Source organism: Centruroides sculpturatus, unplaced genomic scaffold (genome assembly GCF_000671375.1).
Source record: "Centruroides sculpturatus isolate CEXI.00-Female unplaced genomic scaffold, Cexi_2.0 scaffold243, whole genome shotgun sequence".
In the NCBI taxonomy this organism is placed as follows: Eukaryota; Metazoa; Arthropoda; class Arachnida; order Scorpiones; family Buthidae; genus Centruroides; species Centruroides sculpturatus.
Window position 1 is genome coordinate 401,748 of NW_019384457.1, and position 14,310 is coordinate 416,057.

At 30.2% G+C, this 14,310-nt stretch overlaps 1 protein-coding gene across 1 annotated transcript in view; it reads right to left on the reverse strand.

Moving 5' to 3' along the window:
• LOC111620699 (cytoplasmic FMR1-interacting protein-like) overlaps window positions 1-14,310 on the reverse strand; it is an 87,375-nt gene that overhangs the window by 43,639 nt on the left and 29,426 nt on the right. The window contains 2 exon segments of the mRNA XM_023362687.1: window positions 68-249; window positions 11,823-11,900. Of these exon segments, the coding sequence (XP_023218455.1) occupies window positions 68-249; window positions 11,823-11,900 (260 nt within the window).

Genomic DNA, 14,310 nt, shown 5'->3' on the forward strand with positions numbered 1-14,310 from the left:
TTATTTGAAATTACTTATTCAAATTTTTAGTTATTTTAAAAAATTTATTGATAAAGTTTGTAAATACCTTCTATAAGTTGCATAATCATTTTTTACACTAGATTTCATGTTTTTAAGTTCATCTAGCACTGCAAACATATTAATAAATTTTCCAAGGGTTAATAAATATGCTTCAGAAACAAAATCTTTTCTCTTTTCTGTGTGACAGAGTCTTTTAACTTCAGCTCCAAAACGTTCAATTGCTCTTCTCTGAAGAAGAAAATTAATTAAAAATTTGACATATCATTGAAAGNTCTTATTTATAAACATATATAAACAAACTAAATCTAGATAATATTCAATACGCCAGCTTTTATTAAAATTCATTACATTTTCAAGATATCTGATCTCATCTTACAATTTTTAAAATTTTAGAAGCATTTGTATACATAATACACTCAAAATCATATCAATGCAGTGAAAGTTATTTATTGCAAATATTTTCAACCATTTTAAATAATCTTCAACAGACTACAATAAAATGGGAAATATATCAGTGCTGAAAGAATGACAAACAAACAAAAAAAATAACTTTTACAAATTCAAACATTGATATTCTTTTATATGTTCAATTTATGTTATTTTAGCACTTGTAATTTCCTTTTTATCATAGCATATCATGATGAAACATTTGTTTTTGACATAAATGTTTTTCTGAAGATATCAAAATATTCTGAATATTGCTTCTTATCTGGTTAAGTTTTCAGATATTAATTCTCCCAACTTAATTCAATAGTGATTTTACTTCCAGACTTAATATACCAAGGACAGTGTTATAATAATATTCTTTTACATTATTAGTTTTTATTTCTTTTTATAATATGAATTTCAGGCATACACTTTTCTTCAGTTGGGGTTATAATCGTATAAACACAATAATATGATATGTTGTAGTGCTGTATATATGTTTGGTTAACTAAGGTTAACCACTAAACAATTGTGTTTTAAACTTTTATGATTATAACTCCAGCGGAGTATATTGCACATGCCTGAAATGTACATTGTAAAAAGAAATAAAAACTAATAATGTAGAAGATTATTATTGGAACCCTGCCCGGGACATGGTCTATCTGTTATTTAACCAGCAGTTACTCTGGATACTTGGGAGACTATCTGATTTTGCAAACAAGTGATTTAATTTTTGATTTATTATTTTCTAGGTAAGGTTTAGCCGAGTCTTTTGGTTATCAATTTATTTTATTTTTATTTTTTGAATAGTTCTCTCATGTAAATGTAAATGTAAATTTAAATTTAGAATGTATTTATAAATAATTGTTTGATTATTATTTTATTGATGTAGTATATACAGTATATGTGGGATATGTTGTACAGTAGAGCGTCGTTTATCCAAATCAATTTGGGGCTGGGGTTGTTCTGATAAGTTATTTTTCGGATAACTGATTATGTACGAAAAAATATACAGTAATACCTCGACTTACGTTACCCCAACTTACGCTAACCCAGAGTTACGCAATTTTCAAATCTCGTTGATTTGTTTTTTGTTTGAGCGCCACGCAACTCTCGATTACTCACTCCCCCCACACTATTGTTCAGCTTACATGTTCAAACGTGTTGCGCGAAATCGACACATATCTACAATTNATCAATTTATTTTATTTTTATTTTTTGAATAGTTCTCTCATGTAAATGTAAATGTAAATTTAAATTTAGAATGTATTTATAAATAATTGTTTGATTATTATTTTATTGATGTAGTATATACAGTATATGTGGGATATGTTGTACAGTAGAGCGTCGTTTATCCAAATCAATTTGGGGCTGGGGTTGTTCTGATAAGTTATTTTTCGGATAACTGATTATGTACGAAAAAATATACAGTAATACCTCGACTTACGTTACCCCAACTTACGCTAACCCAGAGTTACGCAATTTTCAAATCTCGTTGATTTGTTTTTTGTTTGAGCGCCACGCAACTCTCGATTACTCACTCCCCCCACACTATTGTTCAGCTTACATGTTCAAACGTGTTGCGCGAAATCGACACATAGCTACAATTTATTTTGTGTTATTTATTTCTGTGTTTGTTATATCTATGGAGACTTGAGAGACTCTATGTGGTGATTTCTTGTAACTGTGAATGAATCAAAAGACAAGATAAGATTAACAACAACATTTATTAGCTTACATACATCCGACTTGGATTTTACACAAATTGCAAAATTATACCCTGACTTACGCGAATTCCACTTATGCGGTTATTGCTCGGTCCCATCTATCGCATAAATTCGGTGTATCACTGTATTAACCTATCCCATGTTTATTTTATTTTATTTTAATTGAAAGAGGGGAGTGCCTCCAGGTTCCACTCATAGGTACGACCTGGAGTTTGGAGGAAAAAAGTTGGTGAAATGGGAGTGAGGGAGATGAAGGATAGGGGATGAAAGGGGGACAAAGTGGGGAAGACAGGTGAAAGTACATGGTGCCTGCAATACAATTATTGAAAGCATAACAAAACATAATACAGAAAAAGAATTGACCAAAATATATTGATGTGCACCAGACAGTGGCAAGTACATTAAAAAAAAAAAAGTATATATACATAAGAGCTACAACATAAATATACATAATAAATTACATGATATGTACAGTGAGAAATCGCTTACAAGAAGCGTGCAAAACAAGAGGAGCTGGTTGGAAGCCTGAAACAATTTGTCATGAGAAAAGATAGCCAGTCCTATCCCATGTTGAAATTTTTCTCTGTTGCATGTCACTTCACGTTAAATTTTCGTCGATGTTAAGCCTAACAAAAATGTTTATAATAATAATCGTGGCTATTGTATTGTTAAAAATTATTTCTTTATTTTGTACAAACAAAATAAATATATTGAAAAATATAAAAACAAAAAAAAATTATACTTTAGAAGTTAATCTAATATCAAAAACGTTCAATTTTGCATGACACACAGTCCTCAGAAAAACACCACACAAAAGTGCCAGTGCTGCCACACACCAACAAAAAAAATATTGGAGTATCCCAAGACATAGCCAAAGGTTGCAGCACTACAGCACTAGCAGAAATTAAAATTTGCAGACTAGAATGCTTTCAGTTAACTGATGTTTCGGTTGACCGACTTACAGTTAAACAAAACTCTACTGTTTTTTTTTTTTTTGTATTTTTGTATGATTTTTGTATATTTGTTTTGCTTTTCATTCTTGTCCCTTCATCATGGTTTGTACTAGTATGCTTAGATAAATAAATAAAGATAAATAATTATTATTGGAACCCAGTGGCACACTCAAGATTTAATCTTAAAACAATCAAATTGAACAGATAAAAATTTTTTAATGCAAACTCAATAAAATTCCCACCTTATGTATCTGATAATCCATAAGTAATATAGAAATAGAACATAATATAAATAAAAAAATTAATTTTAATAATAAAAATATTTTTGGAAAATTTACTAGTGTTTCTTTTCCTTTTACTTTGGGGGGTGCCAGGGCTCCTTGGCCCACCCTAGGGTGCACCACTGTTGGAACCCTGTCTTTGGGTATACAACTCCTAGACAAAAATTAGAATATTCACCCAACTGAAAGTTTAGTGTACATTTTCTCATGAACAACACAGAGTACGAAACTTTTTTTAATCCTACATAAACAATGTCTATGACTTCCCTAAACCTGTTACTGGCATGCAATACATATAAGATATATACAGGGCTGTATATATCTTATACACATTGCGCATCAGTAACAGGTTTAGGGAAGTCAGGATTTTATTCCGATGCTGAAATTAGAGTGAATTTTGTGAACAATGTCTATGTATATTTATTATACCATTAATCAGATAAATTAACTCAAACGTTTTTTTGTTACAAATGGAAATGAAATGACAAAAAAATAGAACAACAGTTTCATTGTGACAAAAAAATTAGAGCATTAGCTAAATGTGGGTTAAATATAGGAAATACAACAAAATAAACTTAATATTTTGTGGCCTTGTTGTTTGCCATAATTAGTGCTCTCAATCTGGCATGGTGCGGATTAATGCTTTGCATTTGTTTCTGGAGATACAGTTCCAAATGTGTTGAACGCACGTCACTAGTTCTCTTTAGAATTTGATCACCATTCATTAAGACGTCATTTTATGACTCCCCACAAAATTTCAATGGGTTTAAGTCTGGGGAATTGCTTGGCCAAGGCAGGATTGCAATCTGTCGTTTTTATAACCAACGTATCGTTGACTTCGTGGTGTGAGAGGATGCTCCGTCTTGTTGAAGTAAAAATGTTTTCTCAATTAAATTCCCTGCCAATGGTATCATAAATGTCTCTAAGATGTCTTGATATGTCTGTGCAATGACACATTCCGAAGAATGCAGAGTTGTCTTACGCCGTTAGCACTCATGCATCCCCAGATCATGACATATGATGCAAACTTCACAGATCTCTTCATACAGTCATTTTCAAAGGTCTCTTTGCTTGTTTTCCATACATGTAGGCCATGGTCACCACAGTAAAGACAAAACAGGGATTCATCACTGAAGAGAACATTATTACAGTCATCTTGTTCCACATGAGCCTCTCTACATTATCTGACACTCGCTTGTCGTCGTTTTTTCATTAGAGATGGCTTCATCTTGGGAACACAGAAATTGAAATGCAAGTCGTGCAACCTTTGGCATGTGGTTCAATTACTAACGTTCACTCCAGTTGCTCTCCATTTAATGCTCTTAAAGTGGTTTTGCATGACAATCCTTCTCAAATTTCTCTCATTCCTTGCAGTTGTTGCTTGTTTACATCCACATTTCCGGCATTTATTAGTTAAAACTCGAACACAGTTTTGTTGTTTCAGTACTCTAGAGACTGTTGGCTGCGAGCATTTTATATAATTCACAATTTCTTTTTGTGTTCTTCCTACTTTGTACAAGGCTATTATAATATCTTTAGATCTATCACTGATGTTGCGCTTACCCCCATGTTATACTGTCATACTGTGCTGCCCAGCAATATGGAAATTTGCATCACAATTTAGTTTTTTATGGCTGTTTGTTTGGTTGTTTTTGCTAATATTCTAATTTTTTGTCATGGTCAAACTGTTATTCTATTTTTTTGTCATTTCATTTCCATTTGTAACAAAAAACACTTGAGTTAATTTGGGTGATTAATGTGTATAATAAACATAGACATTGTTTATGTAGAGTAAAAAAAGTTTCGTACTCTGTGTTGTTCATGAGAAAATGTACACTAAACTTTCAGTGAATATTCTAATTTTTTGTCTAAGAGTTGTAATAAGTCTGGAAATAAAATCATTAGTGAATCAAGTGTGGTAAATTAATATAACAAAATATCTTAAGAAAAATATCCTGTGTTAAACACCTATACATTCTTAAGATATATCAATATTAAAAGTTTGAACTATACAAAAACTTTTGCTAATTTATTATATTAAACAAAGTTAAATTAAATAAAGCCTGATTTGTTTATTTGTTGTTACCCATGTTAATGTTAAAATATAGAAAGTGATTATTAGATTTTTATTGAGTTTCAGTCCAATAAGGCAATTAAGGAATTTCATAGATAGAAAAATTCACTAAAATATAAAGTTACTAGATATCACTAGAAGCATTACCATCCATTGATAACTTTAATTATAAAATTAATTTAAAATAATTACAAACGATTTTGCTTATTCTGATCATTGATATTGTTATCGGTTTTAGCTTGTGCTTTTAAATGGTAATTGTTTTAATTATTATGTGCTTGCAGTATAATGTCTTAAATTGCTGACACTTCTTACTTCAATTGCACACTAACTGCCATTAAAAGTGGTAGCAAGCAAAACATAAATTATATATTAACATGCTGACTTCCATATACAATTTAATAAATAAATAATAATAACAACATAATATATAAACACAAAAGGTCAGAAAAGTCTTAAAGACCAAACTGAATGATGGCAATATGATGCAGACCATTAACACTTGAGCCATACCAGTTATAAGATACACCTAGCATCATAAACTGAACCCATGATAATTTGGACACTCTAGATCACAAAATAAGAAAACTTACTGTAATTCACTATGTACTACATCCTCATAGAGACACTGAACGACTGTATCTATCCTGCAGAATTAAAGATTTATTGCAAGTGAGACAAACTGTCAACAAAGAAAAACACACACTGCCTGATATCAAAAACAGTCTACAACAGGCATTAGTAAAGTAAAAAACTGAAATTTGTTGAAAATTCAAGCTATGAAATGTCAGTTTTGTATTGAGAGAGCAGAAAATTGGCAAGATAAAGCAATGCACAATTTTTGGAGAAGATCAAAGGAAAAGATAACACAAAAACTTGACAATAGATCAAAATCTGGAACACTAAAACAAGAAACTGAAAAACTAATCCTAGCTGATCAGGCAATCAGAAAAATGCAATAATAGCCAGAATTGAAAAATCATTGACTAATGCAAAATGCAAATTGTGCAAAGAAATGGACAAAACAATGGTCCATATCCTTAGTTCAAGCTAGACTGCACAAATTGGCACAATATAACACAATTGCCAAAATGATCACTGGAACCATTTCAAAAATAACAATTTGCCTGCTGCTAAGAACTGGTGTGAACATCAAATTGAAAACAGTAGCTGAAAACAAGTAAGTCAAAATCCTGTGAAACTTTTAAATTCAAATAGATAAAATACTGGCACATAACACACAAGATATAACCATTGTGAAAAAGGTGTGGATAATTGATGTGATATCCAGTGACAGCAAGATTGAAGAATTGGAAAAGATTGCAAAATACTTGAAGATTTAAATACAACACCTATGGCACAAAACAACATTGGAGGCCCCAGTGGTCATCGGCACACTGGGTTATGTTCCTAAAAACATGGGACAGTCTTGCAACAACTCAACATCAACCAATTAAACACCTGTCAAGTGAAAAAGACCACACCTCTTGCATCAGTGAACATCTTACATCAATATATCATGGCATTCTAAGTTCTTGGGAAGAACTCAAAGCAGACGAAGACTAACACCAACCAAAGAACTGGTGATTATGATAAAACAATATTAGCTCGATGATGATGATAATAAATCTTCAAATTATACTTTTCTAATTGTTTTAACATGTCCTTTTAGTATTAGATTCAATACAATCAGAATTTTCATTAAATTTTGTCTTATTTAATTATCTCATTTAATGTTACAAGTAGTGCTATGGTAATAACTGATTTATCAAACTAAAACCAATAAATATTTACGATATTGATATCTTAGATTTTAGAATATTGATATTGTGAACATTTACCAGTTTCAGTCTGATACATTGGTTTTTGGCACAGCACTGATTATGAGAACTGTCCAGAATTTTTAACTCTAATTTTCTGACAACTGGGAAAATTATTATGTTGAAAAGAGTTGATAATTATTATAATTAACAAATACTGAATTACCAATACCAATATTTGTCAATGACAAATATTGGTATTGGTATAACAAACTCAATTTTAATGAATAGTCATTGCTTTAATTAGATCAAGCTAGTGTTTCTCATAATTCCAATGATAAATATTGTCTTCTTGGCCTAAGCATCTGATCCATTTGAACCTTTTAGAAATACTTGATATAGGAATTCCATTTAAAAGTAACTTGTTCTTATTGTAAAAAAATTGTTCTTATTTTTAAAGTTCTCAAAAACATTTATCACTATTGTTCAAGTTGATTTCTTAACCAATAAGATTGTTTTTTATTTAATTTTTTTAATTATTATTGTAAGTAATCACTTAATAATGTCTAGTTTTATATGCAACTAGCTTACCTGTCGTGCATTGCTGCAATCTCAGAAGAAACGAAATTCAAGCAAACTCGTTATGATAAAATTAAATTTACATTTTATCATTTTTATTGAAACTTATTATTATTATATTATTATTATTATTATTAATTTTCATCGGGAAAATATTTCAAAGTGTCGTTTCAATTCTATTTATTTATTGGAGTGCTTGTGGATAAACGATATTTTTTGTTTCCGTCTGGTGAATACACGAATAAATCAGAAGGTTTTCCAACGTGTGAGCAGGCCACATACAGTTGTAAATGTGAGAAGCACGGATTCTTTAAATTTAGCCCACATACTCGCAGAGATTGTCAGAAGTGCGATATTCCCCATTTATATATATATTTTAATCCTTTATAATTTTGATTATTTGATTGCTCCTTCCTCTCTTCCTTGGTATGTTGTGAAATTTCTGATAGTTGGATAATAAACCGTTTTATCGTAATTTGTCTTTTTAAATTATTTTGAGTTGATATTAAAATTTGGAAAAGGGGGATCCCTAGATCAGTAAAATAGGTGAATTTCCTTCTATGACTTCGATTGTTGTTCGGGATACAGTTAAGGTTTTAACAAAGTTCAAGCAAATACATAATTAGCAAAAAAAAAGTTGAAATAAAGTGATTAAACAAAAATTATTACAAATATCATAAATAACAAATGCATATATAGAGATATTTTTTGGAGGGGGAAATGGTCTTCAGAATTTGAAATGCTTGTATACACACGTGCCATCTATCGTAGGATAAATGTACTATGCCAGAAACCTTTACGGGAGTGTATTAAAAAACTTTCCAAAGTTTCATGGCAATCATACTATGTCAGAAACCTTCGCGGGAGTATATTAAACAACTTCCCAAAGTTTCACGGCAATCGGATAAATGGCGTGGTAATGAATGAAGGACAGACACACATACATTCATTTTTATATATATAGATTAGATATTTTATAAATTAATTTCAAAATTATCCAAAGTATTTATAATTAATTTATTAATTAAAAGTTAGTTAACAATTTAATTTGCCAAAAGATATAAAAAGACAATTGTAGAGTTGTTGTAGCTGTAACACTTTGAGACAAAACAACAACTGAACTGCCACTGATTTTTATGTAAAGGGATCATCCTTTTCTACTTGCTCATTCAGCATTCCTTTCCCATGGGCAATGATTTACAATGCTGCAAGTGCAAATGTTTGTTTTTGTGACAGTTTTAGAACACTATGCTTTCACAAGTTTATACTTGTTTTTACTTCTAATAGCAGCATTAAAATTTTTTTACATTACATACTTATAGATTTGAACCACAGATTTTCAAATAAGCATGCTGAAAGTTCAAATTCTTTACAATCAGTTGTTTAACAATGAATTTGGCAACTTTGATGATTTAGATTCTTAACTGATTAGTATTTAATTCTGGTTACATTCATCCAAACAAATAATAAATGATGAATTTCTGGTTATGAAGCAATATTATTTATTTTGTAAATAAGAATTGATGGGATAAGACAGAGCAACACAGGAATAATGCAGCAAGGGGCAAGGGCCATGAAGGCCCAGGAAAACTTTCAATTGGAAACTGGCCCCAATTTAGGTGTTTGATACATAAAGAAACCCTAGAAAATTCCATGTGACCAAATACCAATGTTTAATGGTTATATCCATTTTTGATCTTATGGCTGCCTTGTATACTTCCAATTTTTCCAGATGTTTGACGGTAGCAAACTCCCATGTTGGATGTAAGATGTTAGCTTCTTTTAGCATGATTTGAACATCATTCCCATTGTAAAGGCAGCTAGGGCAGTGATGGGTAGATTCTTTGTTATGAAAAATGCATGGTATTTAAGTCACAAGTCAAGAGAGCAAGTAGTGATCCACTTTGCAACTGATAGGCACTATTTTGAAGGCATTTACAGTCGACCCCCTATAACATGGGTTCATATAATGCAGATTTGTATATCGCGGTGAAAAAATTGCAACCATATTCGTATAAAGACACTAAAAGAGACTCATAACATGCGGTAAAACGTCATCTCCGACTTGTATTGCGACAGGATTGGTCAAATCTAGAGTGGACGAGCAGCCGAACTACTTACACGCTACGGAGAGGTTAGACGGGTAAGTTGCATTTACTATCATCTGTACAGTATATAAATTAGGTACTGTAAGTCTAATACAGTACTGTAATTTTATACATTTCTTGTGAAAAAAACATTTCTTATTCAACAGCCATAAAAATTATTTCTATTAATGATGTCTCCAAAGTTCAGCAAATTTTTTGCAGAAAAATAACTTATCAGAAAATGCACTCGTCGTTCGATGCGCTGCTCCACGACTTAAGCAATGGCGATGTCAAACGGTGCACACTCGGTAAGTAATCCTACAATTTTTTGTTTATAGCATAGTTTATACAGATTATTCCCAAAAAATTATATCTGTTTTGGAAATGTTGAGTCAAATTAGTCTAGAATCGATTAATTTTATGGAAGAAAACCTTTCAAACAGCCATAGTCTGTAAACTGCACATGTGCCGGGCTGTGATTGGCTCATGTATTTAAGGATTCCTACAACGTGAAATTCATATAAAGTGGAACGTATCTACCACATTATGGGGGGGGTCGACTGTACTTAATAATCTTATTGTTACTATAAAAATACTAAATTACTTTGGGTAATTTAGCATTTATTGGTATATTATTTTTCCAACAGCTAGCTTTTAATAACTATTATGATTATATGTAAATTTATTTAATTAGACAAATCTGGCTTAATAAATAGTCTGAATGATAATTAAATGCCTATATACTTAGTAGAAATTGCATATGTGAATCCTGTTCTAAATTGCCCTTTTTTTAGATAATTCTAAGTTATTAAAATCAATTTAAAAAAATCATTTAATTATTAAATTTAACAGCAGATGAGAATATTGTTTATCTATAATATAAAAATTCCTCTAATCATTACTATATTAATCAAACTGTAAAAGATCTAATGTATCAAAATTTGCTCATTATTCTACAGTTCCTTATTTTTAATTAATTAATTAATTAGAAAATAAATCATTATAACATGGAATTTAGTATTTATTATTAAGTGGAGCAGTAGTGAAGCCTCTTCTATGTGGCTTACAGAATTGTGTTCATTCTCAAAATCAGTTCAATTGATTTTGATTAAACTTTGCCATTTACCATTAATTGTAATGAGGAATCCAAAAATATATAATAAAAAGTTGGAATCCGTGATTTTGTTTACGAGATATAAGATTGTAACACAAGTGCACATGACAAAGCAATATTGCACAAATCATGCAACTTGTCATGAAATGTTTACTAGCATGTCTTTTATGGGCTTATAGAATTGAGTTCATTCTCAAAATTTAATGGATCAATTTTGATAAAACTGCCATTTTTCATTAATTGCAATGAGGAATCCAAAAATGTCCATTTAAATGTAAAAAAAACAGTGTCTATGACTTCATGTTTGATATAAGGAGGCATTAAAATGACAATATCCATGCTCTCTGATGCAAATGAGCATGCCTAATAGAATTTAGGACTAGGGTCAAGAATAAAAACAGCTTTGCATGCACCTAATAGAAAATAGGTGCAAAAACAAACCACAAGAACAAAGCAATTGATGGCAACCACTTTGTTCTTGGATTGCCTCTCCATATCAGCAAGTGCAAGGATTGCCGCTTCTATGCCTAACAAGTGCAGGGATTGTTTCTTTCTTTCCAGCACCTCTCAATTCTATCACAATAATACAAAGTTGAGCTATGTCCTAGTTATTATTTACATCTATAGTACTTTATGACTAATAAAATATAGTATCTGTATCAACAACTAAAGATGAATATATTAAAAACCAAATCACTAAAATACCTGATAATGCCAGAGATAATCCAGCACTCTAACAATCTGATTTTTAAAAACTAGTATATATCACAATCATTACATGCAAATAGCCATTAACATACCTGAGGAATTGCTCTAGAACAGCATCTCCAAGTATAAAGCATAACAGCATGTTCTTCACCTTCCTCTAGCATTTCATTCTGTTGAGATTAGAAATTCTAATTAAATTTGTATAATAAAGAATAAATAAGCTAATTATAAAATATATTTCAACAAAATCTTATACTGATATGTTTTTAACCATTCTGAATCATTATGATTTTTAAAACACATTTTTTTTCTTTTGTTTAATAACAATTATTAACATATTCATATATATATCCTGTTCCAAGTCACCAGGGAGGGTCATTTTACATAAGATTTTTCAGTTCCAATATAATTTCTATTTTATTTGTAATACAAAATTCTTATGTAAGAATGCATTTTTAAAGGTAATGATACAATGATCTTGTTATCTGGTAAAGTGGCTTTAATACAAGTCAATGACATACTTTCATGCGAAACAGACTATGTCATAAGTTTGATTATCCAGCTACATTAAAAGTTGCATTACCAGGCAATGTACCCAATATTGTATGTATGTCATCAATGTATTTATGAGTCAATCATATACTAATATCGTCAGATATTATTTAAACAAGATTTCAAATAAAGGGAATGCTTAAAATTCATATAAGTTTTCAGTGGTATATCAAGAGAAAGAAAAAAAAATATTCATTTAATAACAAATATTTAATATTGTGAATCATTAATTTAAAGTAACTACAGTTGTCCCTCTATAGTCCAATGTTTTTTAATCCGACATGCTCAGTAGTCCAACACACCTCCCATCAAGGTACCCATCCCCGTTACGTGTCTGCTTGCACAGAAGCATGTCGCGATGTGAATCTCCCCATCCAATTCTTACTCGATGACACACATTTCGTGTGTTTTATGTGAGCAGTTCTGTTCGAACAGTTGGAGTAGAGAATATTGTAAGTTACTGCTAGCAAAACAATGCGAAATATGTAATTATTTTCGGTAATCCTTTTGGTAATCTGACACACCTTTGGTCCCATACCTGTCGGATTATCAAGGGACAACTGTGCTTCAATAAATTTATGAAATGAAACTTTAATGTATTCTTTTTTTCTTCTTTTATTTTATAAATTCATTAAAAATAAATGGCAATAGCTCTTATATTCAAAATTACTTTAAACTTAGGCTGACAGGAATGAGCTTTCATCAAGATGGTTCTTGAATTATTTTCATTTTTTTTTTAATTTCAATTTATTTAAAAAACAAGATTTTTAGCTAGTTTATATCATGAAATAAACAATAATGTTACAAGTTTTTCTCAATTGGTAAATGTAAAACTACGTTTATTGTCAATAAAAAAAATTTAAGCAGTATGCCAAGTTAAGGTAATATGATTTTACTAATATGTCAGGTTTTTTGGTTCTTGCATAGTTTCTTTTTGGAAAAATTGCTACTGTTGAAAACTACAAGTACCTTAGTTTTATGTGGATAACCTATGAATTATCTTTATTTAAAAACAGATGCAGGTTATGCATTGAGACAGATTATATACTTTCAGTTGTAATTACAAACTCAAAAAGTTTTACCTTTGTCTAAATTTACTAAGAGCTTCTTTAGAAAATGTGAAAAATTCTTTGTGTACCACAAACATTTTTCTGCCATTCAGATTTTTTCCCCAAAACCATCAAAGACACATATACATATATCTTACCTGTAGTTCTCTTCCACCATTCATTTTCAAGTTCAATTCATGTTTTAACTGATATTATTAAACACTTTTATTTGAATCTGTATCTTAAAAGCTGATAAATTTTCAGTAATTATTCCCCATCTACATAATGATGTCATTTCAGAGAACTTTCATGATTAAGATATATGGCCCAATACTTGTCATCCTAATAAGCCATAAATTCATTGCTCTTTTCATCACTATAGAGTGAATATTGACAATTAAAGTAATTATATACATTTAAAACAATAGCCCTAGTTTGATGATGCAATATTTCTGTTTTGTTTACAAACAACAGCATTACTTTCTACCATTTTGCTAATGACATCAAAATTAAAGATGACTTCACTAGAATTTTGGTTTATTTGTTTCATTTTTTAAACTCAACAGTGTAGAATTCTATTTTCTACTAATTATAGTAACATTTTGTTATATAATTTAAATTATTATTAAATAACTTTTTAAGTTATAAGACAATATTGAAATAAATCTTTGTATAAAGTTTTCTAAACAATAATTGGATGAATGAAATGCCAGTATCCTATTTGATGACTTCAACATTACAGACCATCATGTCTTTACCATTTATGGGAACACCTTTTGAAAGCCAACTCATTTAATGAAACATGAAATTTTTTTTATCATATCACTATTTCTGTTTCATCATCATTTCATTAGATATCCATTTGTATCTTCAACATACAAAAATTTAGAAGGTTTTCCTTGGTATTTTTTTTATTTCACTAATTTTATAAATACTGTATATCTACAATGAAGTGAAACAGAGAGACAAGAACATTTTA